The sequence below is a fragment of the Acanthopagrus latus genome, chromosome 15, assembly GCF_904848185.1.
Source record: "Acanthopagrus latus isolate v.2019 chromosome 15, fAcaLat1.1, whole genome shotgun sequence".
Lineage (NCBI taxonomy): Eukaryota > Metazoa > Chordata > Actinopteri > Spariformes > Sparidae > Acanthopagrus > Acanthopagrus latus.
This window is the reverse complement of record NC_051053.1, coordinates 8534347-8561880: the sequence shown is the minus strand read 5'-3', so window position 1 is coordinate 8561880 and position 27534 is coordinate 8534347. Positions and strand designations below refer to the sequence as shown.

The 27534-nt window shown below is 41.3% G+C and overlaps 1 protein-coding gene across 8 annotated transcripts in view; it reads left to right on the top strand.

Annotated features, from left to right (window-relative positions):
- khdrbs2 (KH domain containing, RNA binding, signal transduction associated 2) overlaps window positions 1-25032 on the top strand; it is an 80704-nt gene extending 55672 nt beyond the window's left edge. For 3 of the 8 annotated variants that reach the window (XR_005079140.1, XR_005079139.1, XR_005079137.1), the window contains exons 7-13: window positions 11664-11746; window positions 12901-12959; window positions 14410-14493; window positions 17908-17960; window positions 20253-20348; window positions 22067-22141; window positions 24971-25032. Coding sequence is in view for 2 of the 8 variants with exons in the window: in XM_037122702.1 (XP_036978597.1) it covers window positions 11664-11746; window positions 12901-12959; window positions 14410-14504 (237 nt within the window). In the remaining 6 variants the exon portion in view is untranslated. Of the gene's footprint in view, window positions 1-11663; window positions 11747-12900; window positions 12960-14409; window positions 16919-17907; window positions 17961-20252; window positions 20349-22066; window positions 22142-24970 lie in introns of those variants that run through there. The other 5 variants (XM_037122702.1, XM_037122704.1, XR_005079138.1 and 2 more) reach the window with 4 other exon arrangements.
- The last annotated feature ends 2502 nt before the right edge of the window (window positions 25033-27534 follow it).

Below are 27534 nucleotides of genomic sequence, written 5' to 3'. Positions count from 1 at the left end.
GAGGGTGAGATCAGACCAGATTTGAGGTTTTCAAGGATTAAAAAAAACACACAAAAGCACACCACAATGAAGTCTTTTGTCCCTTGAGCTCACTCATCATCTGTTAATAGCATTTTTAACATGGTTGTTTTGCTTCTCAGAAACACTGTGCGCTGCTGTGAATGTTGCCTCACATGTTGACCTGGAGAATTTTTATTGGATTTGTAGAGTAAACAAGTGTAGTGCTCGTGGCCTGTCCTCAAGGCAAACCAAGGGGTTTTTTTTTGTTTGTTTGTTTTTTCTGAGAAGCAGTGTGTTTCGTCACAGTCTGAAACATTCAAGCGCGAGGAGTTGGTTGACGCCCTGATGGCACTGAACTCAGGACAGGTGATGGAAACCTGCGCTGCAAAAATGTGAATGAACCAGATGTCAGTAGCTTTAAACCGGCGCCTGCCTGCAGCGAGTAGATTTTCATTCCAGCCATCCTGGGACGAGTAGCAACTGCAGTTCAATTGTGGTTTGCAGTTAATTAAAACACACACAGGTGGGATCCTGTAGAGAAAACAAACACATATACCGCAAAAGGAAAAATGCAGTGCGTGTTCTCTATAATTCACCTTAAGTAAGAGTGTTATTAGAAACCTACTTTTGTATATATAACCTAATTTGATCGTAAAACCTAATTACTCTACAGCTCTCTGGTTACAGAGTCAATGAACTGTACTGCAGACTGGAGTCTGTGTTAACGGTGATAAACAGTCACAAGCCTGTCTTCCTTATGAAATGTCTGTTTTCCTCACTGTGCTGCATTATTAAACAACTATAAGGCTGTTTATCCCCAGCATTCATCCGCCATTTTGTGTCGATCGGACCACAAGCACCTGACACTATGCATTTCTGACCTCACATCGCTGGTACAAATGCACGCAATGATGGTTTACATGAGGAAAGACGTCACTTAATGTATAACCAAATTTACAAGATGGCTCAAGTAGTTTAGAATTTGTCACGGGCAGCATTTCACAGAGTTTATAAATGTTTCTCTGAGCTCGACCTCTCACAAATCTGAGCGATCTGGGGGAGTTTCTCTCCCTCTTCATCTGCTCTCCGTTGCTGATTGTGTGGTTGCCATGACTGCTTTGACCTACAGTATATTTGCGTGTATTTGCAGTCTGCTTAAGTGCAAAAGTGTTCTCAAATCCTTATAAATTGTTATGTTGAGCCATAAGATAAAAGTTATCCTGACCATTCAAATGAATGCAAAACACAGGAATGTCACGCACCATTTACTTTACTTCACTTACTGTCTTTGCATTATTCATCGCTGCACCATTAACGTGCGAAAAAAAAAAGAAAAGAAAAAGAAAAAGTGCAGAGCCTTGACCAGCAGTGTTTGTTCACATCACTTAGTCCACGCCATCCTGGGATCAGTGTGGGAAAACTATTCAAAGTGCTTGTGAAATATCTGCGTGTGCTCAGATCTCGGGAAATTTCTCAAGGTCATCTTGAAAAGACGACACAAGGTGAGCTCTAAGTTTCATCCAGAAAAAAAGGCAACCCTTTTTTTTTTTTATTTTCGCACGACTATTTCCTCAGAGCCTTCCCGCTAAGCAAAGCCCCCATGTGTGCTGGCAACTGAAGATTGGGCTGTCTGCACGGGGAAATGCACAAGCGCAGTCTCATTACCAAACCAAATTGAGTTCTGATGTGGAGCCTGTGTATTTCTGAGGAGTAAAAAGCGAGGCATTTCTTCTCTTTGTAATTGGAGGTTGGGACGAGGGGTGGGAGCGCAGAGACTAGGGGATTATGGAAAAGATGAGTTTGTCCTGAACATTTTCTTCCCTCATATCTCACTTAGCTATTCTCCCCCCCCCCCGCAACATTACACAATTTTCTCTGTGCGTGTTTTTCCAGAGTGTGGCGAGACCTCTTTATATGAAGGTCCGGGTTCTCTTTGTTTTGTTTTTTTTTTCAATCACTGCATATACAAGGTGCCGCACAGCATGTTGTTATTCCCCTACAAGAATCCTGCACTGTACAATCTAGTGAAACACAGCAATAAATCAACAGCAGACGCCTCTTTGTAGCTACATCCTGTGTTTGTCTTTGAGGAAATGCACGTCGCAGCGCGCGGGTATCATGTAGACAGCTGATTGATGGACTGCGTCGAGCTGTCAGTCCGTCTCATACGAGTGATACTGCAAGAATGCCCATAATTGTGTCTAATCGAGGGTGGTATCGATTTAAAAAAAAACCTCAAAGGAAAGCACAGGGGAGCTGGTAGTTATCGTGTATCACCGCTCACTCGATAATTTATGAACCCAATGTTTCCTCTTTATCATTCTCCCACAAATCTCACCTCGCCATATCCTTTACGCCGGCGCTCCTCTTTGATTGCTTGCTTTATTTTCCTCCCAAAATGCAGTTCTTTGTGCAACGTAAGTTATTTTATTTTTTTTTTTTATTATTATTTTGCCATTCAGGCGTTGCTGAATGCTGCAACACTGCACCTTTTCTAACACCCGCTGGAACCATAAAAAAGGCAGACAAAAGGAAAAAGCGTTTTGGTGTTATTTTATCTTCAAGGACTTCAAGGCCGAACTGACTGAGGATACAGCTGTGCGTGTTCTGTATTTGTCTCGTCATCAGCAAATCCTGGCGTGATCATTTCTAAAAAAAAAAACAAGAAAAAAGAAAAAAAGCGTAGTCTTTTCTTTTCTCGAAAGCAAGCGCACCAACCAGTCGACATGAAATATTCTGGCACACAGCTCTTACTTGTGTGGTCTGTTTTTACACCTTCTCCCTTCAATGGCAAGGAGAGCAGCATCTGAATGAAGAGTGTCACGTGCAGTGTTTTCCCACGCTAAATCCCGTGAAAACAACAAAACCGACAAAGAATTGAGCGTGCTAACAAGGGTTCCCTCACGCCACAGAGCTCCGTTCTTGTCCAAAAACTATTAAAAACACATCAGTAAGTCGGAGTGTTGCACTCAGTGCCATTTTCTTTATTGGAAGAAACAGGGGGCACATTTTCAAGCCACCGCTTCTGTGAAAAACTCTCTGGAGCACCAAATGTGTATCACTCCACCACTTAATGTAGTCCCCAAACCAACCAAAACAAAACAAAACAAAACACAGTTTATTCCTGTTCCAGTAACATTTGCGAAAAACTACAATTCCGTCGAAAACCAATGGACTCATGGCCGCAGGAGAGATTTTTCCCTTTTCCTGCCGGTGAGAAGATGTGCAATAATCACAGCTTCGTCCTTTAAATGTGACAATGCAGCATCTGCTCGACTCGACAGAATGACGAACAGGAACGGCATCGAAGGAGAATAATCGTGTGGTAAGAATCGGGAAAATTGGGGTTTTTATCAAAACACTGCTGCAGCACACTGATCGCCACTTTGTTAACAGTTCATTACTGTGCAGTTCATTAACAACAAGTAATTTATGCATGCACCAAGATGGCTTTAATTACTCCACATCCGGGGAAGAAGAAAAAAAAACTTGCTTTGAGCTAATAATTCCAATTGTGCTTTCCACAATTATGTATCTAAATATCGGTCGTTTTATGTAAATATTTCAGGAAATGCATTTGCTCTTTTGTTAATTATTAAAAGCTAACAGGGTTTGATTAATATCACTTCATACTACTGTACATACAATACTTTACTCTGAGGATTTAGCAATACATATGAATGGATTGTTCTTATCAATAATTAATAAAAACATTAAAGGACAGTACGACAGATTATTTCTCTTGGTCACATGATTAAATCCTCGATGCAGCCGCTGTTTTGTTCCTTTGGAGTCGTTTTGTCCCTCAGCCATTCTATCCCCAGTCAACTTACTAACATTGCAGCGCAATCCCATTTGCATACAATTGCTTATTCATGCCCAGCGCATACATATGTAGTCACAGTGATGCATGCATCCTGTAGTTTGCAGCCATCGTGAGGAGCGAATGGATGACAGACTTTTTTTTTGTTTTTCTCCTCAATTCGGGGTGAAGTTCCCTTAAACAGTCGCCGTGTCTCTGCTGTGGAGCAGGTCATCATGTTGCAGGGAGTCCTCCGGAGACGGCGGTGATTAATGGACTCTGTCATGCTGTCAGCGTCGTAAAACTAATACAGTGACAGTGGCCATTATTGTTCCCTCTTAAAGGATAGCAACGCTTCGGAGGTGAAGTGGAGGGAGCGCTCTCGCCGCGGAGGGAGTTTGGGAGTTTTCACTCTGTATTCATTGAGGCCTGACCTCCATGGAATCAAATACAAATATTTGGTTACAAACATTGAAATCAACGTCATTGTGTTGGTCTCATCACGCAGGTTGGTTGACTTTTGTAAGTCCTCCCAGTCCAGAGATCACTAGCCGTGGTTAAATTGATAAAGTGATCCAATAGCATTTCCATGCCAAAGAGCATTTTGATCAGAATATAACCTCTGTCAGTCACAAAATCTGCTGGAAATATAGCAGAGGAAGATTTTTTCTTTGTTGAGAAAGTGAATGTTTTCATTTATTAATTTGCTGGATACTCATTCAAGTCATGCGGGATCAGATCGGTCTCTTTCGACGTGGGGTGGCTACACTAGGCTTTGTTATCCTGATTGGGCTATTGTTCTGAATACTAGTGGAATGTTAGGGTCCATGTATACACAGCTAAATACATTCAGGCCTTCAGTTTTAAGACTGCAACAGAAGTGCCACAAAAATCAACTGCTGTGTGTCTGTAGGTTATCTGTGTCTCGTATGTTAAGCGCCAATGAGCTTTCGGCGCCGTTTCAGATAATATGACAAGCCCCCTAGTGATTGGTAATCCTTGAAAGATCAGCTTATCAGTCAGCAAATTTACAAAATCAGATGTAAACACGGTCCATTAAGTGGGCTTTACTTAATTATAAAGACCATCTGATCATTTAAAAAACTGACAAAGCACATTTTATCCTCATGCTTCCTATGTTGTGGCAGATTATTATGCAATACCCTGAAATGGCCTCAGGTACATTTGCATCAGGCAACCAAAAAATGCTAGCAGCTAAACATGCAACATGAAACATGAAACACGAACATGAAAAGAATTTACTAAAATATCAACAGACTGCATCAGTAACAGTTTTGACATGATGACTTCTACCCGCTGGTGTTAGCATGCTAACCAGCTAGCCCCAGCCCGTCCCCATCCAAAGCTTTTTCTCACACCATTTTACATCTGTCATTTTCATTACATGAAGGAGCTGCGCAATCAGCGACCCGTCTGCATTAAGCTGCGTAGTGACTCTCCCATCTCTGCTAGGATAAGATGCAGATGTGAACGATGTCTGTTTTCCAGTCTTGCGTTATCTGCTCGGTCAGCAATCAGCCATTGTGTCCTCTGTGTGAAACTGCAAAAAAAAAAAAAAAAACTGGCCCAGAGAGCAGTTATTTCCACTACCCAGCTCTTGCAGCACGGCATAGACGGTACAGTATGTGATCTAATGGGGCACTACCTTTATTTTAAAGTCTGAACAGGCGGATCGCTTAGAGTCGTTGCAGGTCTTTAGCTGTGTGCAGTCAGTTTGAGTTCAGTGTGAAATATGAGATTATTAAGTGTGGCACAGAAACTTCCCCTTGTTCCACCACTGCGCTCCTACAGTGCCTGTTGTGATCCGGGGCAACACTCTTCAGACTATGTGTTTTTGTTGCATTTATATTTAATGGTTCACCGCATAAGAGAGGGCTCTTACTTCAGCCTGATTCCTGCGCATCAGAAAATGAAAGCTACCTCTCTGCGGTATGTGTCGTTAGGTGTAGTGCCGAGGTATACCTCAGGAGATGGAGTTGCTGATAAAGTGCGAAATTACCACTAATAAGCGTGATTTTGAACAAGCAGTAAGGAATGAAGCGCCATAATCCCCCTAGAAAGAGCAGCGGGGGGGACATTCCACAGTGAAAGTTCCTTCGTGTGAAAAGTGCAAAAGGGAGAGCAGAGGGAGATTAAAAGATGTGATTGATGGCGTTTTGTGTAGAGTGGGTACCACAGCCTCAGTTTAATGCTAAAGATCAAATCCCAGGATCAAATGTTATCTTTTAATGTCAGGGCCAACGATGGAAGAGTGGAATCCAAGAGTGATACAGGGATCTGTCCCCGACAGCAGACCATGAATTGTACAAATTGCGGGCAAAAATTGAAAGGCATGGCTCGTTTTTTTTTTTTTTTTGTAAAAAAACCTGAGCCCTGCAACCATAGCGAGGCAGCGCGGGGAAATGCCATAATGTGATTAAACACAGAGCTTTGGGAGGCTTTGAAGAAAAAAAAAAAGTCTAATCTATCTACTGTGGAAAAAGCAAAAGGACACCCTTTTGAAATGGGGGGGGGGATTTCTCTCCATATCATCTGTTTCATGAACATAAAAGATGTGTGAGATTTATCTGGGTATTTCTGGAAGGAGTAACAGTTTCTTAGGCCACCGTTATGCACATCTGCTGTAATTGCTTTGTGACAATAGGTTCAGATACACTGCTGAGTTTACATTTGTTAGATTAATTATGGCAATTCTCCATGCAGAACCCCGCTGTTTATTAAAACAGATGTATGACACACACTGCCTCTCGATTATTCAATAGAAGAATAACTCAGGTGGAATGCATAATGGCCTCAGACGTATCACCGGGGACCGAGGCCGAGGGAAGAGGCAGACAGATGCAGCTACATTTAATGCTGAACTCCACGCGCAGAACTGAGAAATACTCGTCTGATTTGTTTAGCCGGCGTGAAAAAACATGCTGTTTAGTGTCACTATTCTTAAAACCATCTCGTCGTGATAATTTTTTAGGTGAAAATCGAATCTCGCCGTGACACCGTCTGAGTAAATATATTAAAAAAGTAGACTCATACTTCAAGTGTGTAAGCGACGAAACAAAAGGTGCATGCTGATTGAATTTGCACAGGTAGAAAAGCAGTGAGGAGCGGCATCTATTCACTGAGACAAAAGGCTGCAAATCTCATTTTCCTCCCCATTCTGCGGCGTGGAGAGGCATTCACGGGCAGCTCCCTATGAAGATCAGTCACTGTCAGGGGACATACAGGTTGTCAATTGATAATGAAGCACAGTGCTAAGGGCCTTTAGGTTCCTCGCTGTCCTAATTACACCGAGCGAGGACTCTCCACCCTTGTGTTAACATTTGATTTATTTCCTCTGACTTGTTAGAGAGGACCAGTGATAATTGTTTTCCGCAGATGAGTGTCAAACCAGAAGAATAAAACCCCTCGTTAATTAGGGGACGGACTATTTACATGTAGCAGCTTGTCGCATCTCCGCGCTGGGGGTCAAACTAACAGTGAGGTCAGCGGAGAGATAAGTCAGAGTGTGATAAACACTTTGTTCTGTTTTCTTTCAGCTCACACTTAATTAAAAGGCTTGATTAGTCACTACATTTGTTGCATTGTTTCACCCGAACAGTGCCCGGCTGCACTGTCCCTGTTAGACCTTAACAAATTAGTCAAATGTAATCATTTCCAAGATGCTGTTATTTAGAACTGTACGTGGATAAACATGGGTTGTGCTTTGTTGTCTTTATTAAGACAAAAAAAACCCAACGACATCAGATATAATACAATGCAAGAGGAACTAATTTGAGCTCTTCAAGGATTCCTCCTAAATAATGATATTATGCTAATTTTCAGGTTCATAAGTCAGGTTTTATTTGGGGGTTTTAATGTTTTAGCGCTTAAAAAACACATCAGTTTTATCATACCGTCCAGTCCTGCAGCACATTATCCCCTCTGCCTGATATGGTATGTTTTAGCAACTGTCTCTTTAAGGCCCCTCCTCCTGAATACCCGATCTGCTCTGATTGGTCTGCTCACACATGCCTGAGCCGGCATTGCTGACAACAACAGAGCAGCTGCAGCGAATCAGTTCTTGCGAGCCAAACTAACAGCGAGGCATAAATTGTGCAAATGCGTGACACGGGAGGAAGTGCAATGTCACAAAGTCACCGAATTAAAGGCAGGACAACTGACGAGGCATTTCATGAGCTATGTTTTCTGTGGGAGAGAAGAGAGACTCGCGTTTTGACACAACCCTGACAATCGCTGCTAAGTGAGGTGTGTGATAAACAGTCAATGAACCTTCACCGACGTTGCAATATTGACCCGAAGATCAGTCTCAATCAGACTTACTCGGACACAACAGCTTTTAGGTTTTGAAATAAGCGTCAACAGTCTGACCCAAAGCTTGGGTGTTTTTTTTTCAGAAATATATTTTTTCAAAGCAACATTTTCCAGATGAGGCAGCATAAACTGGATAACTGCTGTGTTAGGAAGTGTAAACAGCAGCATGACACTGAGATGCCTTTATCAAAACCCTCCTCATGGTGAGCTGAGTATCTTTCCAGCGAACCAGCAGCTACACGGGCTGTGATGTGCTCAAATAAATTCACCGTCGCTATCAGTTATTTACTTTGTGTGTCTAATGCACTGAAAACAACGCTGACTTTTTTCCCTTTTTATGTCTGAAGGCAGCACATCACAGTTCGGCGGTAAAAATAACCCTCTTAATACTGTTGAGAAGTTTTACGTAACTGCAGGTTTATTTTTATTGCACATTTGAGTGAAATTAATCCGCTACTTGCTTTTCATTTATGGTCCAGCGTGGAGCGATTTTTAAAAAAAAAAAAATTTTTTCCATATGGGATTGCGAAACGAAACAGTCAATTACCGAGATACGCGGGGTCTCTGACTCTGCCTTTTGTGGGGGAAAGACTCATGCAAGAAATAGAAAAGTATTGGATCCCCTGAACAACTTAATCCCTGACATAATCCCCCAACTTTAATTTAGTGAATTTCATGTTCAGACAAATAAAGCCACACAGGAATCAGAGCTGTTTGATTTAGCATTACCCAGCAGGAGAGGGGAGCGCGTGTACAAGTGCCTCCAATATAATGTCTTTTGTGTTGCCGCACTTGATGTCCTTCACACCGACGATGCGTCTGCCTTTGTGTCACAAAGCGTTACCGCAAGCAGCCACACCTAAAGCGGGAGGATATCGCCTGGTTGTTGCAGGCAGACGGCGAGATGCTGAGACCCCGTCTGGCGTAAACCAGGCTTCGCGGAGGCTTTCAGAGCATTTTAATTCTAAACATATTCCACAGCTAAAAAAAGCAACTGAGCGCTTGCGTGTACGTCGGTAGCTTGATCTGGAAAAAAAGCGGGCTTGGAAAAGGATTAGAGGAGATTATGGTCCGATGAAAAAAAAAACATAAGCACTTTAAACTTCCCCTAAATCTTTAAATGAGCGAGATCCAACAATTACAAGAGCAGATAATAAGCTGAGGTTACACTTCGGCCTTGCTCCACTAAAGGTGTTATTCAGGTTAAGCTGTTTACATGAACCTTTGGTCTGCTAAGACTGATTATCCCATTTGTCATGAATAAACCATTTAATAGACAATTATGTGAAGTGCTGTGTTCTCAGTCCACACAGGGGTGTAGGTTTGATTGATAGGTAGGGAGGCCCCTGTGAAGTCGGAGGTTCTTGGAGTTTCTATCATTTCTATGCATGGACAGCAATATTGTGTTGTGCTTTCCATACTAATGGCAGCAGTATGAATTAGATGTGTTCCATAAATTGCTGCACCATTATTTACCTAGCCTGCATCCTTTTTCAAGTATTCTTGATTGTCTATAATGACAGTCGCAAAAAAAAACAAAAAAACTTCTCCAACGTGATAAGTTGCCTGACGGGCAAAACTGAGGGCGAAAAGTCTCGCAGGCACTCACTTCTGCTCATTAAACTTAATTGCTTGGAGTGCACAGTCATAGCTAATGAGCGCTCCAACATTTTGAACAACTCCTCCCTCTGATCCGGGTTTAGGCGGCAGGACAGTCGAAGGATGCCGCAGTGTAGAAAATAAACTCAAACTGTAAATCTGAGATGGACGAAAAAAAAAACAGGATTTTGACACGTCCACCCTCACCCCAGCGAAAATTCCACCCTTTGAGTGCACGAGCAAAGAAAGGATGAAAAGGTGCAGCGGCCCACTCAGTGTCTGGCACATGGGGAAGAACCTTTGATCCTAAATTGATGATATTAAGCGAACATTGGACGTTTTCTGCAAAAGACCAAACTGTGAGGTGGAAGGAATGAGACGTGTATTTAGATGCCACAGTGACCAATATGATATTAGTGTTTTGTTTTTTTTGTTTTTTTTTATCTAATACGCTTCTTAGTCAGCCCCTCCGTGGTTTCTTTCTTCTAACCGAGTTACAATGTTTACTTGAATTGTTCCAAAACCATGTTACTCCTCTGTAGATGTAAACAGTCGCTAACGGGATTTACAGACCGGGAGGGGAAAAACAGTCTGAGGCTCAACACAGAAATTTGCCAAAAAATAAAAAAGATTAGTAAACAAATTTTAAACTGTATGTTGACAGCACTTTTCGCCACTCAATAACATTATGATGCATGATGTGTGACTTGTCATGCTACAACACAGCGTCGTACAACAAAAAGGTAAAATACTGCAAATAAGCTGAAACTGTTTTAAGGCCACACTGCCCAGCCCTGGCTAATCATAATCTCTCTATTTTATGCAAGGAAAGCTGTTTTTATGGTGAAGTGCTGAGGATGAGTTCAGGGTTCCGGTGCAGTCTGGTTGTACGGCAGTGGATACTTCCGCATCTGTTGTCAGACTGCGGAAGGGTGAAGGACTGCAGCTGGGGTTGCAGTCGTCTTTTAGCATTGCTCGGGAACTGTGCAGAAAAGTGTCAGTTCCAGAGTCTGTTGGGGCCCATGGCTAAAACTCAGTGTTCATCAACAGAAAAATTCCATCTTGAATTAATAACAGCAACTTCGACATTGGCAGATTGTAAATAACTTATTATAAGGCGGGCGATTTCATTTATTCAGCTTATTTCTCAGGGACAGTGCATGATAATGATAATTATTGTGAATATGGCAATAGCTAAGAGACCAGTATTCATTTGCAGTCTCTGGCCAGGTGTAAAGTTGGCAACCCAAACATGGTCGCTGTCAAATGTGCCAATATGAGTGTCCATCGGGGTGCCTCTGTTCATCCAGTTCCTTTTTTTTTTTTGGAGGGGGGGGCAACAAACATTTGCCTGGTTTCCCTATTCTGATGGTGCAGGCACCTCGCTTCACTGCTATCTCAGGATGATCTCCACTCTGCGTTACGTGTGGTGTCTGTGTGTGAAAAATGTACGAGACAGTAATATGAATGTGCGTGTTACCTGTTTTACAGCTTCACAGAAGGGGCTCCTCTATTCAATAAGGTGGTTACGGAGGCATCTATAAAACTGTACATACATTTGGGAAGTCTTTACCGTGCTGCATGCTTCAATTTTTATTATTATTGACCACGACTTTATTTGTGCTAAATGGGTTTTAATGCCTGTTTCTCGAGTAGCTATCAATAGTAAAGATCCATATTGCAGTTTTAAGACTCAGACGTGTCCATAGGCTCCCCTGCTGAGACATCTCCCCCTGCAAACCTTAATCAATAATCTCTGTTGGACATGATTTTTTTTTTTCCTGTTCCTTATCCCAATATGGACACAAATACATGGACCTTGCCCGTGGAACTGAGTATTGATTGTTTGTACATTAATCTCTCAGCAGTCAGACCGGGCGGCGATCATGAGACGAGTGGAGGTTAATGCTTATTGCATGTTTCCTCGCAGGGCTACGACGACGGGTATGGTGGTGAATATGATGATGAGAGTTACGAAGCCTACGAGGATAACTACAGCAATCAATCAAAGAGGTGATGTTTATGCACGCGCACACACACATGCACACACGCCGCACATACAGCAAAGCAGTTCAGTCACCATCCGTCTACTGTTACGATACAACCAGTGAAAGATGCACTGGGACCAGCTGTCTCACTGCTGTACAGTACATTTCAGCGTTTCACATGTTTATTATTAATAAGTCAAGACCTTCACTTTTTTCTTGCTCGCAACATCTTGTCTGAACTATGAATAAGCTTCTTGTATATTTGTAATAAGCCTGGTGATGTTTATATTTGTCTCATAGTCAACAATTCCCATGAAAAGTTTATCTGGAGCCTGAGATATCATGTTTCCTTTCATCACGATACAATATTCTATCGGTTCTTTGGACGATACAATATTTGCCGATCTGCCACGATATGATCTGGATTGGAATCGATACAGAGACCTGTGATCGATATGGGACAATTCAACACAGTCAAGTTATATTTATATCAGCTCACAAAATAAAACATAAAGCAAAGGGAAGGAGTCGAGGAGGGGTGGAAACGGTGACACAGTCGTGCCATGGGGGATTTCAAAATAAAGGCGTATCTTCATGATGTTTGAGTAACATTTGCCCAGCTGTTTTTAGAACACTACTGAGCCTCACATTGTTTTGTTTTGTTCATGATAACTACCGATAATGAGAAATACTTGAACAAAACTATTCATTTTCTGTTTTTACTTCATGAATATCATGATTCTTTGTGCCATACAATTTCATTGTTGTACAAAGGCGATTAAATTTACACCAGTAAGCAACGTGGGCACTGTAGTTAATCCCACCTACCCCGACTCCCTGCAGTAAATACTCTCAAGAGCAACAAATGTGTTTTAATCCACACCTTAAAATAATCCCCCACAAATGCACTATTTACTCCTGTTAGAGTAACGTTTGCCAAAAACTACAGTGCCCAGCTGTTTAAGAAAACCACTGAGCCTTTTTGTAAATCAAGAAACATATATATTTGTTATTCATTTTTATTCTTGTGTTATTATTGTGTCTTGAGCGGGAATCAATGGGCTCTAGGCTGAGTGACCCAGACAGCAAGTGGTTGGAAAGTGTTCAGAAAGATGGATGAACACGTTGTTGGTTTTGTTCTATAGTTTCTGACTAATGTTTCCACTCTGTCTGATTTAGCATTTCAGAATATTATGAATATGGACACGGACCCAGTGATGAATCCTACAACAACTACGGTAAGAACACAGCTTGTGTTGTGTTTAGCAGAAAGGTTTTTCAAACATCGCAGTCTTTGTAACGTGTAAATAACTTTAAATTGTTTAGTTTGGTAAAAGTGCAGATGTCATTATCACAAATTTAAAATCACCAAATGTATCTCTGGTTCTGGCGTCTCTGTTGTCAGGATTTGTTGACTTTCTCAGTGGAAATGCAGAATCTTTTGCATCCAAAGGCTAGGGAAATTGTGATTTTTTTCAATTTGTAAGTTCAAACAATGGTGGGTTATTCGAAAAAACAAAATAATTCATCATAAGTCCGGCAGCATCAGCATGGTTTCTATTTCTATTGCAACATCAGTGTACAGTGACTGCACTCCTCCCCTGAAACGTTTCCTGGTGCCAGACATCAAGCCAGTAGTATTTCGCATTAACATCAGCAACCTGCTTCTGTTGTTAAAGATAATTAGTCACATCTGTGGACACAGTGTAGGATCCTAAAAACAAACTTTTTCAGGAAACATCCATGGACCCTCTTCGAATTAATTCCTGAGAAGAAGAAAAAACAGTTTGTCTTGGCCACATAATCCTGGCTGCTGCTTCGCTGATATTTAAAAGATGTTTCACAGCAGAGAAACAAAGGAAAAAGCCTCGTGGTTTCAGCCCACTTCTAATCATCCTCACCCAGGGAGCCGCTCCTGCATGCATCACCCCTCCTACCTTTTCTGGCTACGAGCTGTTTTTGCCTGGAACAGTAAATGTGCCAGTGGAAGCTCAGGGGGCTAACCGATGCCCGTTGTAAAAGGTGGAGTGTTTTGCCATTTGGATGCGTGCCGCCGTTGGCTTATTCCAGGAGAGCTGCTCAAAATTTTGTGTGTATCTCCGAAACACCGACTGTTTATAATGTAGCTTTGTTTTTTTTCCCCACATTTTCTACAAGGTTGCATGAGCAAAAACAGTCCTTGCATTTTCCCAAACCGACTTCAATTCGAGCAAAAAGGTCGAAAAGCACCAAAAAAGAGTTACAAGGTTGTCACATGGCAGCTGGGTAGCGATAAGCCGGTCGCCACAGCGGGTTTGCAGCCTCATTCATTTTCAGCACGATGAATTGTGCACTGGGGTGTTGAGGTCGGACCAAACCAAAACCAAGGGGCCAATGATTTGATTTTCTGCTCCATAAACACTTTCTTATTTGGAAGCGGAGCAATGTGGCATGCAGCGGCGGCGGTGGGCATCTCTATGTGATTTGGCCCCATAAGGAAGGAGCCGCTGACAGTCAGCGCTGGTCCAACAGAGGGCAGAGAGCTTATGAAATTAATTTTCCGTGGAGGAAAGCCACCATAGTACCTGGGATGGAATTTGCTTGCTTGAATTTTTTTCTTGTCTTTGGTTAAATGGACCGTAAAAGAGAACAGTGTGGGACGCCGTTGTGACACGAACCTTGTGTTTTAACCGTTTTGTTTTCCCGCAGAGGAGGAGTGGCCGACCACCCGTCCCAGCCTCAAAGCCCCAGTTTTACGGCTGACAAGAGGGGGCTACAGAAAACATCCCTATGGTAGATACTGAAGGTGCTCCAGACACGTGACCTCCGATTTCAAAACTATTTATATATTTTTTAAATCCCTCATGAAAAAAAAAAAAAAAATGTTGTAACATTTTGCTTTTTTTTTGTTTTGGTTTGGTTTTTTTGTCCGTCTCCTTCAGAAATCGAAATAAAGAATAACCCCGTAAAGCACATTAATCCACAAACGTTAACATTATTGCAGTATTCAGATTTCACTCGGAGCCTTCGTTTTGAAAATACGGAGAGGAAATGAAAAAGAGGCTCTCATCCAGGCTCACTCATGTACAGGAAGGTTGTTATTAAAATCGGCTGTTTATAAATGCCCTTCATTTCACCTCGATACCCCCGATAAACTGTAGGTATTTCAGATTTATTTATTTATTTTTTTGCTTTCTTGAGTTACATCTAAGATTCTGACAAAATGAGTTTCCATGTATTGCCTTCGATGCAGCGATTATCAGGGGTTAGGGCCAATCTGTGCTGTCACCACTCACTCAAGCTACGCAGGTAACTTCGCGATCAGACAGCGCTGGCAGCATCCTCTGTGTTTCGCTTCATTATGTGTACAGTACTCCGTGGCCCTGTGGGTCAGTGTCACAGAAAACATCGTCAGAGTTGTCAGGCTCGGGGAGAGAAAAACAATCTGACAAGCCTTTCTGTCGGGGCATCGGGGGACATCCCATGTCAGTTGTCTTCCACTCTGAGGCCATAGAAGAAAAAGAAAAAAAAAACAAACAAGCAAAAGTCAAATATGTATCTAATTTTAGGCTTCTATCTTTGTAGACCTAGCTTTCTAGATATTAACGTGTTGACAGAATACGCACCACAATCCCGATTTAGCTCGTTGTGATGAAGACAAAATTACTTTACAGGCTGGATGTGTCTTTAACCGGCTGCAGAGCAAAGGTGACGCTGCACTTGAACGTTTGAATGAATCCCTCCTCAGCCTCCGTCACCCTCCCTTCAGAAGTTCACTGACCGATCTTTATACTGATTAATCCCTTGTAGCGAAAAAAAAAAAAGGAGCCACGTGAGATTCAGACTAGTTCGTTCAAGACACATTTCTTTTACAAATATGTGGAAAAACTTTACTAAGAGCATCACAGATAGATGGAAAATTGTTTGAACTGTAAAGGTTAACATCACATTAACATCAGCTGTAACTTTATAATGGCTATCCAAATAAGGTTACATTTAATCATTCAATTCAATCCTATTTCCATTTTTTACATTGAGTGCCCTCACACCATAGTTACAGGGGACAGTGGTTGAAATCTTCCCCCTTTAAGACTCTCATACGTCAGTGACCCTCATACATTTTTCTAATATTTCATCTTCAGCTGTGGCAGTTTCTTATGTGGCATTCCTGGTATTATCACAACACCATTTGCCATTTAACTGATTAAAAACTTACGTTATCAATCAAGTCATCGAATGTAAAAGAACACAGTATCATTACCTGGCCACTAGTGGTTCTTTATAGGCTAATAATAGCAACCTGTAATAATACGCTGCCAGTCTGTACTGATGTTAGAGGAGCTGCACCGATTTCAGCAACTTCGCTGCTGGACTTAAGTTATATTTCGGGCCACATATGCATTCAGCATTGGACTGTTTCAAAATACAGGACAATCAGCAACCGATCAGTAATAACACTGCGATATTAGCTAACTAGTAAGACATCGACACATCAGCAAACTAGCAGTGGTTGTTTTAATGCTTGTTACAAAGAAAAGGACCATGAGACACCTCTATCCAAACAAGGCCCCGTGTCGATCTGCAGCAGCTTGCTGTTTTTGGTTGCATGACTTGCAAAAATTCATTATCGTGGTGACAGACAGAGAAGCACACGCCGCTCTGAACACAATTGACCTGATAAAACCGGATTAAAGGCAACAGATGGAAACCAAACCCCTCTCCAGAATGGGAGACCTGAATACAAAGTGACTAAATGATCTAGCTTTTCCTTTTTTCTTTCTTTTTCCTATTCTATATATGAAAATGTTGAATGTTCAAAATCAGTCCTCAAGTTTCTCCCCCATAACTGACTGCTGAAACTGATTCATGACGACTTCATGGCAACATGGAGTGGACACCGCAGACTAAAGTTAGCCTAAGTTACATTGTGATTTATCAAATTATATAAGATGTGAGATCGTAATCGTGCAAAACACATTTTTCTTTTGTTTGGGTTGGGAGCAGTCGGCAGTATACAGTGTGTGATTTATAATGCGTGCTTTGTTTTTTGTGTGTAATCTGTATTTACATAAAGCATTTAATAAAAACAACATAAACCTCAATGCAGTGTGTAAGACTCTCTAAATAGGTGGCTATGAAGCAATAAATTGATTTTTATTCATTTTTTTAATTTTTTCTTTTTTTCTTTTTGGACACTGAGACCATTTAACATCTGGTAACAGCGAACCTGCTTCACAAAGAAAGCCCACCAACCTGTCTCCAAATGACACGTCTGTTAAATAATTTATACTCCTGCTCGATCGTCCTTGAATCTTTGATCACCTTCTTATTTAAAAACTAATACATTTCTTTTCTTAATCCATTTTCTGAAGTTTTACATCATTAAACAGACACTGATTGACTCTGAGAATGATATGGAGTTAAAAGAGGTAAGAAGTCCTCGTATATTATCATAATAATGTCACTCACTGGCTCGTGGAGGGCATAATGGACCATACAGGATGTAGATATTCACCCTCTGATAGTGTGTTATTGCTGAATGAAATAAGAGCGACCTGCAGTGTCTCATCAATGTCTCTGCTAACCTCTCTCTGCATTTCTGTCATTTTTAACCCGAGGAAAGCTGTACATGCACTGTAACCCTCCGTGCTTTAAACCCCAAAGCTGAAGCCTATTTTAAGCGATTTGGATTCTCTTTTGTGATTAGTACACCTGAAGCCTGGCGCTCATTAAGAGTGTAGATCACGGGACTGAAAAGGAAGACTAAACACTAAGCAGGTAACCCAAATAACGATAACGCTAGTTTAATCTTCAAATTGCTAACTTCCACTTAAAAAAAAGTAAACCTGCCCTGTTTAACGCCAAATAAATGCCTGTTGAATTAAAATTCTCCTAAATAGCCCATAAGGAACTCAGCTAAACTGTGATAAAAGAAATAACACGTTTTAATAAAAGACGCTAAAATAATGACCGGGAAACTAAAACACATCACATTAGTGATATAAATAAATTTCCAAAAAAAAAAAAATTTTGCTCAAAAACTTCCTCATAAATATTCATGATATTTAAACTGGTTTACTTTTTTCACAGTGATGAAATGTAATGACTGTTCTGTATTGCATGCGGTCTGTCAGTCTGTACTTTATTATTGGTGATGCAAAAGGGATGACACGTTCTTTATCACAGCGTTCTGTTTTCTCCCCACAGACAAAGAGACACACTGTTGTGTGATTTGGTCAGAGCGGGGAGGGAGGTAACAGGTGAGTCCGTGTCCTTCTGATAGTTCTCTTACTGTTGTGACGGTTTGTAGTGAGCCTACATGCAGCGGGGTCCAAACACCTGACACCACAAGTCCAGATACTTCTTTTGTGTACGAAGGAGTTTCAAATGTAATAATATTTCTGGCAATTATGTGATCATATCAGCTTAAAAATTGGAGCGACAAGTTGAATCTTCGAAAAACATGCTGTTATTTTGCTTCCTCTATCCCCTCTACTATTATTTATTATAATTCTGTAACATGTTTGTTAGTTTCCTTCCCTGTTTTTCAAAAATGTGACTGTGCCTCGGCAGCACATGTAAAATCTTATTCCAGTGAAGGCTCTTCAATTGACTACAATTCAACAATTTAGTGGATATAAACAAGGCGACACAGAAGTAGATGCATTCATGTAAATCACAGTATTTCTAGTCACCAGTGGTCGCTACTAATTACTTTTCACTTTAACTCTTAACATTTACATGAGCTATAATTAACATTAAGTCAGCAGTTTTACCTCATTTGTCCTCCTTAATTTATTTCGTTTTCCAATTAACCAGCAAAGACTTTACATTCTGACTCAAACCAAACGTCTTAAATCAGACAGGGAGCGGGTTCATGTGTATGGTCGTGATAAGGAGTAGTATCTCCTCGTGGCTTAATGTGTGCACACTGTTAACGGATTGGAATCTAATTTCCATCTCGCGGCACATTCCCATGAATCCCCCATTAAGGCTCATTTACATCAGCCACAAGTAATGCTGTGTGCAGTTTTTGTACCTCTGACGCCTCATTAAAAACACAATAAAGCGTAGATGTGCGATTAAAATAATGGAAAGGAAAGAGATAAAGGCAACAGAATCTTAGTGAAACTGCAAAGCTATTAGAAGTCATTAATCATATGGTTAGTAGAACAGCACAGTAGTTACTTTATGAGGCTGGCTTTGAAGAGAAAATGTGCGATACGGTTTAGATTAATATAATAAATACAATTATGATTACAATTCGGAGCGTAGAAACAACAAACTGAAGCCCATTTAGGAGGTAGAAAATGACTACACATGCATAACTACTATTGCAGACCTTATTTTCTGTCAGACAATGTAATTTTTTTTTTTTTTTTTTTATTCCCTCCGCACCAGCTTTTATTTGCATCTTTCCTCTCTGCCGTCTCCATAATAAATCCTATTTGTATGTATTTCCTCCCCAAACCTGTGTTTCATATCTGTGCAAATGCAGCTACACTTAATCCCTGCGGACAGATACGTGCTGACCCATTCATAATTCATGCCCCTCTCCTCGCCGTTTCTCCAAAGGTGCAATTCGTTTTTTGAAAACGCATTCAAAGGCATAGCGGCTTAATTGCACACTCGCACTGACGATGCATAACAAGATTTATGAACAAAGCCGACCCAGAAATGCGAGATACAGCATCAACAGTTGTTTCTGTTGAAGTTATGAATATATATTTCTCCTGGAAGACTGCGAGACATCAGGATTTTTTCATTTGTTACGAGCACAAAGACGCCATTTCCTCGCGCTGAATTATTCTGTTTACCGTAATGTAACAAATCTGTTGACTGAAGCTGTCATCGGCTGTGACTCCGAGGCGAAGTCGCTTTCTTTTAAGACAATGAAACAACCTTCCATCTGATCGTGAAATAAGCCAGCGCACAGAAACTTTACTTCCCAACGTAGACCCAACGTCGCTATCTTTTAATCTTCGTTCTCTGACAGGAAAATGTGTCATCAAGAGCACAGAGTTGGTCAACAGTCAGCCGCAAACATTTTTTACAGTCTCGGGCACCACAAGAAGGAGTCGCGCGTGCCTTGAAGTTATTCCGAGCTTGCGAGACAAAAGAGATCAATTGCTGCGAAGGAAACATCAATTTAATTAAGGAACACGTTCAGGAGGAACAATCTGTTTTTTGGCTGGAAACAAGATAACTGTGGAGTTAATGAAAAAACTTTTCATCTAGAGTTAATGGAACAAATGTTGCATTTGAACCGGGATAAAAGTGTGGCAGCCTCCATTCGTCTCCAGTGGGCTTTGTCATATGTCATTATATAATGATGGCCCGGCTGTCTGAACAACATACAGAACACTTCTAACAACAATAAATAAATAAATAAAAAGAGCATTTGCGTCTGCCTTATCTCCCAACTGGTGGCCGAACAGCCGTACATTGTTGCGGATATCTCACTGTGCTGTTTGCTTGTATTGTACAATTACTAGACAGCCAAACTCTGCAGTACTGCAACATGACTCACTAATACTTGTGCTTCTTTCCAGAGCAGCAGGCACGAGAATCCGCTCCCAGAGGACTGAGGATTGTACTCAGCCATCAGACATGTGCGGGCCCGTCATCAGTCAGGGAAGTATAGCTTGGTACGTGTTTCAACTTGGTTTCCGTAAAGCAAAAGAGTTTTTTCCTCACCGAGCTGGAAAAGTGCATCGTTCACACTACAAATTTATCATCGGACTTATATATCTGAAGGGTGGAGTTACATGCGATATGGCTGACAATCCAGTGACCACAGTTCAGAACTGTGTGTCGACATTTGCGAGTGTGAAGCCCCTGGATATTTTTAAGGGGGAGACATTTTACGCACATTTTTCGGTTCATCGTTTTATTTTGGGTTACCACTAGAATATGTTTAACTGCTGTAGTGCTCAAAAACACTTCACTATTCTCATACTGTACCTGGCAAATCTGGCAGCAAAACAGGAATCCAAGAGTGCAAAAACCAAACCAGAGTACAAACCAAGCAGACAGAAGGAACACGGGCAGCAACACAGGACACAGGGCCGGGGAACAGTTGAGAAACGCAGACAAATCAACTAGGAGTGAAGGAAAAAACTCTGACTTACAAACACAGCCTGACTAACTAATGAAAAACCGGTGAGCTAGGAAAAGGGCGGGAAATAGACAAAGACAGGAAGTAGAAAGGAAAACATAACACATGAGGACACAGACTGCAAAATAAGACAAGAAATGACTAAAACGGCAAACCATGACACCATAACATGATCTCTTCCTAACCCCAACCAAGTCATTTGTTTTGCAGAAAGTGCCTTGCCAACAACCTGGCGATTGGGCGATCACAAAATAAACAAGACAAACGGATCACAGTGTCTTACGGTATACTTTTTCACTGCAGTTGTCTCAGGATAAATTATTGTAGAGCAGCAATGAGCAACAAAGTGCTGTTTATCAAATAAATATGAAGAAAAACAAAACAACATTTCTGGGGAATATAAAGCAGCTCAGACATACAGTATGTATAAAAGGAGGGATTTGTGTTATTCAGGGAGGATTGTTGACTAAATCCAAGTCTAAATATGAGGGGAGACATGGTGAACTGTCTAGAATAAACCGATGAGGATTAAATAGCTGTAATTAGAAATATTTGTAAATGGGCCCAATTTATATCTCTTTTTCTGTCCTAGGTTCCGGTCTGTGACTTGTGCTATAAAACCATCTCCCGTGTTTATTTGCACCTAACGGTTGGAAGTGCTCGCTGTTGCTGAAAACTCTGTTTATGCCAGTGATGTTCGCGCAGCACTTTGCCAGAAACACTCTCAGATCCATTTTCATAACAAGTCCGCCGCCAGCTCCGCCGCAGCCAAGAGCTGGAGTCCCAGAGCCTGCGCTGGATGTTGATGCATTTCTTAAAGTGAATGCCGCAGATAAAGACTCTCACATTCAGATTACAAAAAGGATTTCAGAAGAAAAAAAAAATAAGAAGTCATCACGCGCCGTGCATTTTTCTGGTTTTGCACTAAGAACAGGGGTCTAAGATGCTTAAATAGACTTTGCTGCCGTCTCCACATGTCTGCACCATTAGTGCTCACATGGACCCGCAGTGATTCTAGCCCATTTGGCAGTGGTGGGCTGCAGCCTCGAGCGCAATAAAAGAAGAGGCAGCTGTTTGTTTTGTTGCGTTGTGCCAAGTTGATCACCTTTGGCAGCGTTGTTTATGCAGCCACAACACTCTTAATAGAATCCACATTAGTCCGTTTAGTGAAAGTGCGCATGCATCTGTTCCAGTGGAGAAATAAAGATAAATTCTGTTTACTTTTTTTCTTTTTTGCATGGCACACAGAGATGAATGTGGAGTTGGAGAGGAAAGATGATGGAGGAGAAATGAAGATGGCGTGGACTGACGAATGACTCCCAGGTGAGGACGTGATCTTGTGTGTCTGCTGTTACGTTTCACAATTAGAATAGCACACATGCATCTCTCTGCTATTTGCAGTTTAATCGATCAGTGTTTTATGAATATACTTGAGAGCTCTGTCAGATTTTATCGTCCAATCCAATGGGAGCAAACGACTTTTTAAAAAAATTATTTTCTTCGTTTGGACCTTCTAAATGTCTTTATAGCTACTGAGAGGTCGTGTTTCACATTCCACTGTAACAAAGGTCTTTCAGGCAGCTTCTCCTAATGGATGTTTTTTAAACTGTTAATTTTGGCAGTCATAGACTCTCAAATGACTGGATTTGACATCAGCTTTTAAGTTGTACTGTGGAAAAGCTATTAACTGATCTGTCCTTGAATCCGTTGGAGTCTTAGAGAGTTCCAGCAGAGTTCGCACTAACTATTTCTACATTAGAGTTGGTGACTAGCGCTGTTTCTCTACTGGCACTTTTGGCCGCGCCAAGTCAGACTGAGTGATGCTGATTTGCAGGACACGAGGGAAAGACATTTTAAGAAGTCAGTGCGTCCAGCTCTTAGTAACTATGTAGCCTCTAACTTAATCTCCTTCGCTCCTCTCGTCCTCTTTAATCTTTCAAACATCTGCGATGTTGTGCTGTTTCACTGTGTTCACTTTCAGCTGTTTCAGGAGTCATGTTAGGTTACTGCTGGTGAAAACACAGCATTTCCTGTATTGCTTAATCGTAATAAAAGCCTTTAAATTTCGAAATAACAGGGGGCTTTTATTGTGAAGAACTTACAGTGAAGGAAACGTGTTTGTAACTGAATTAGTGGAGCCATTTTGTTTGAGGTGATTCTTCCATAGCACTACAGGGGTCGAGACAACCGCGTTGTTGCTTTAAGACACACCTTGAAGCAGGTAGCTCAGTTGGGGTGGAAACGCAAAATCCCGGCCATGCTGCCATGCAATTATGATGCACTGACTTATTCTATATCTATCTATCTATCTATCTATCTATCTATCTATCTATATATATATATATATATATATATATATATGTATACACACACAGAATGCCCCACAGAATGCCCCTTTAAATCACATTTATTTTTCAAAGTAGCTGTGTACTTTCAAAATGTATCATTTTGTCCATTTGTTGAGAGTGAGAACATGTTTACAGTCACAAAACATGACATTTTTAACCGGGGTTAATTGTGAAATTGGTAAATGTTACAGTAAATGTAAATCAACAGCCAGCATCTAGTTAGCTTAGCTTAGCACAGAGATACATGAAGAAACTGATAGCCTGTCTGTAGCTTTATATGTACTGTACAAACATCACAGTGGCCCGAATGTTCTCACTGAACCGGCAGCAAGAGAGTTACATGAATATGCATTGCTAGTTTTTCATCTCAAATCGTATAATTATATTGGTCCTAAGTCATGTCCTACATCGTAATGTCTTTGTGTGTTCAATGACTTTGTGATGAGGCAGAAAAGAAGAAAAACCTTTATAAATATGTATGATTGAATATGGAGGTTGCAGACTTGAGTTGATACCAACACGTTCTGCAGGCATGTAATGACACCATCTGCTTGTGGGTTCAGATCGGCTGAGACAGAGTCATCCTCAGATATGCAACACGCTGTACTCGCTAATTCAGTCAGCGTCTGTGTGAACAAATAAAAGATGGCTGCGAGCTCTTCGGTGCCAGCTCTCATGCTTAGCGCCTTGTTTTCTCCAATGATTGCACCTATTTGTTCTTAACAAGACAATAAAAGCTCATTTGAAAAAAGGTTGAGGTGAGAGTGAGGAGGACTGTCTCCCTCCATCTCCATCCCAAGGACGGGCTGATTGTCTCTGGCTAAAAGCCGCATCTCCATACAGATCGTCACCCTGAATGTCAGATGTGTGTTGACAGATTATAACTGAGGGATTCATAAAGAGACAGCCAGTGGATCGGGGGGAATAAGCGCACTGCATTTGATGCGCGCCAAGACAAAATGTCAGGCTCGGGGCTCGCTGCATATACAAACTACAGTAGAGCACACCAAGGACACAGTGTCATTTGTCATACATCCTCAGGATCAATTCAGATAGATAACAACATGCATGTCACATCATTACATAGACTGACAGGAGCAGTTGGATATTTTTGGAAATTTGAGTTTCATCAGAGGATTAAGCTCACCGTCATATCTGTCCCTTAAGCACGAGACAGTCCTTTTAGCGTGTAAGCATTCTGAAATAATCAGTAAATTAATAAATAATAAATAGTCCATAAAACTTGTGCTTACACTTCTTTTATGTCGGGATTAAAGGTGCAATATGTACGACTGTGGAATTCATAATCAAAACAACAGGACAGGCCAGGCCAGGGCTAGCTGGTGATGCATGCTAACTTCAATAGAACGCCTCTTCAACATAATACTCCTTACAATTTTTTCCCACTTCATCAGAGCTAAGCTAGCAGTTTCAATCTGTTTCCACTCTCTATGCTAATCTAAAAAAAAAAAAAAAAAAAAAAGCCCTCATAATCAGTGTACAGATATGAGAATGGTATCAATCTTTGCATCTAATTCTTGGCAAGAAAACAAGTGTGTATATGTCCCAAAATGTTCAGATGTTCTTTAAAGGAGACATATTATGCTCATTTTTGGTTTCATGATATTATTTCAGGTTACTTCTAAAGAGGGTTTACATGCACAAGAACATTTACAAAAGACTATAGGAAAGGAAAATAATATGTTTACTATGTCTCCTTTAAAATGTTTTCATTTCCTTAATGCCTTGCTTCTTTTGGACTCTAAGTGTTTGTTTCTCCTTTCTTTTTTTCTCTGTGTTGCAGGTTGTGTTATGAAGACAACAACAAGTCATATTCCTGGTGGACAATAAAACGTTGAACTTGTACTAAAGCATTCAAGTGTGAAAGTCTATCCCATATTAAATATTTGCAGCAGAAAAAAAGGCACTTTAGCCAGCTTCCAATGTTGGAAATATATTTTAATATATTAACTCACGTCTGTTCATAGCCTAAAGTAAAAGCACTTAACACTGGAAATATATAAGAAAATGTGAACCGCACCTTATTATAGCCGTGTTGTCATCTGGCAGCTGCCGTCATTACCAACCCATAGTGCGCCCCGTGTCTGTTCCCAACTCACTAATAAATGGTTCACTTAGTGCTGCCAACACGAACATGTTAGTTCATTAAACAAGTCGAGCCCACTGCTGGCGCTCTGGCCAACTGTCACAGCTACTTTACGAGCCCAACCTGCCACTGCCGCCGGAATACACTTCAGCAGCCAGTCGCAGCTCACACCTCGTGTCATCTTCCGAGTGGCAGCCATAATGAACGCCGCCGTCTGCCGCTCTACATATAGCACCCGGTGATTAACGCTTGAGATTAACAGGAGCGATTCGAGCACATAAATGTTGATGTTTTTTCTTTGTTTTGTTTTTTTCTGAAGTTGTTTACCCGTATTTGATTTCCAGAACAATAAATCGATCACCCCTCGAATCAGGCACATCTCAGCTCATCTTGAACAGCTTGCGGGGCTAATGAATCAGATCTGATGCGGAGAATCATCCATTGCTGATCTTTTGGGGCGGAAAGGGATTTCATTAATCTGCTCAATTGGGCTGATTTCATCAAAACATGCACCCCTTGATGCTGGCATTCGTTTAATTCCGTTTGCTCCGTGACATCCACTCCACGCAGCCTGTCAGACCGGCACGGCGTTTATCTTCCTCGATATCACTTGATCTAAATATTGGAAACACAAAGGCACCAAAGTGGGTCAGGATCTAGGCGAGCACCCAGAAAATGCTCGATGGTGCAAAACAGTGCATGGTGATAACTCTAACACACAGCATTCCCCCCCCCCCCCCCCATAGCCAGGGACGGATACCTGAGCAAACTCGGCTCTGTTTAGACAGCTGCTTGATGAGCCAGAATAGAAAACGAGGGGCTTATAATCACCCGAGTCTGAAAGGGCCTCTTCACTGGCGGAGAGCACTTGTGATGAAATGGTGCGCGGAGTCCTTGATGCGTTTTGATGATTTCCATGTCGTTTCCCCTTGTGTCGGCAGGCCGGGATCTAAGCCAGGTGACAGAAGGTGAGGATGTAGCTTGAGCTGCGATTTCTGAAGAAGTTGTGTGTAACTGTAGACGGACTACCACATCTGATCCGAGCTTCCCTTTTTTTTTTTTTTTGTGCGCGCGAAAGGCCCCCTTCCTCTCCGTGCTCATTAGGGCTATTTTTGGAGAGGCGATGAGTTTCGACATGTTGTGTTGAATCGTATGGATGAACCAGGCGGCAACTGAATTGGGCTAACTATGTTTTTTTTTTCCCCCCCCTGCTGATGAAGTCATCACAATAACTTTATTGACGCACAAGATTTTCACCAGCATTCATCCCCGTTACGTAAATCGACATCCATTATGTTGATTCTTTTTCCCAACACTCTGAGCTCAAGGTGTGAACCTGTTTGACGAGAAACTCAACCAATTGTCTCTGAATAATGGCCTCAAACAAACAGCAGCGCCTTCCAACGAGAGAGTTTTCATGCATAATGCAGATACAAGCTGTTAAATACATCTCCATATTCAGATTACAACTAGCTGTTTATGAATAAACATAACACTTTCTCTTTGTGACCGAGATTCCGTCCACCACAAACCACAGTAGGCTGATGTAAACAGGATCAAGTGTTCATAATGCCTCAATATCCTCACTGATAATGCGCGACAATCCACTGATTACATATGTTTTCCACTAAATCTAAACAGGATCAGGTAATATACTGTATGTGTATTTAACACCTACAGGTTTTTGATGGGATTTTTGTTCATAGCGTTCAAACACGGATTTAAAAAAACAAAACAAAACAGTCGTTGCGTTGTGAATATGCGTAATTCTCTTTATTGGAATCCTTATTTCTCGAAATAAAAAAATTAAAAAAAAGTCAAGCATGCTCAAGCAGCCTTTGCTTTATTTGAACCACGTCTGAGTCATAACTGTCGGTCTATTTGAAGTACTCTGTTAAAGAGCAACACAAAAAATCACTTTGGGTTGTTGAAGTTTTATGCGGCTGACTTGTTTTGAACATCTCCAGTTTGACGATGATGGAGAAAGCTTTATAAATTTCTAATGATGGAACTCAGACGCTCTCTGAAATCCTTTAAGTGTGACAGTGAAATAATGGGGGACAACGTGACGCGTGTTGTTTTTTTTCATTTGTCGTTACTTTATTAACACAACTCTTCCCCGGTTCGAGGCTGAAAATAAACTTTGATCCGCTCACATTTTGTACGTTCTTTTCATCCCGTCCCCTATCAGGGCCTCAGTTTACAACCAGCTGATTTGCTTTCATACTATTTCACAGTCTCAACCAATTTATTACAGTGGA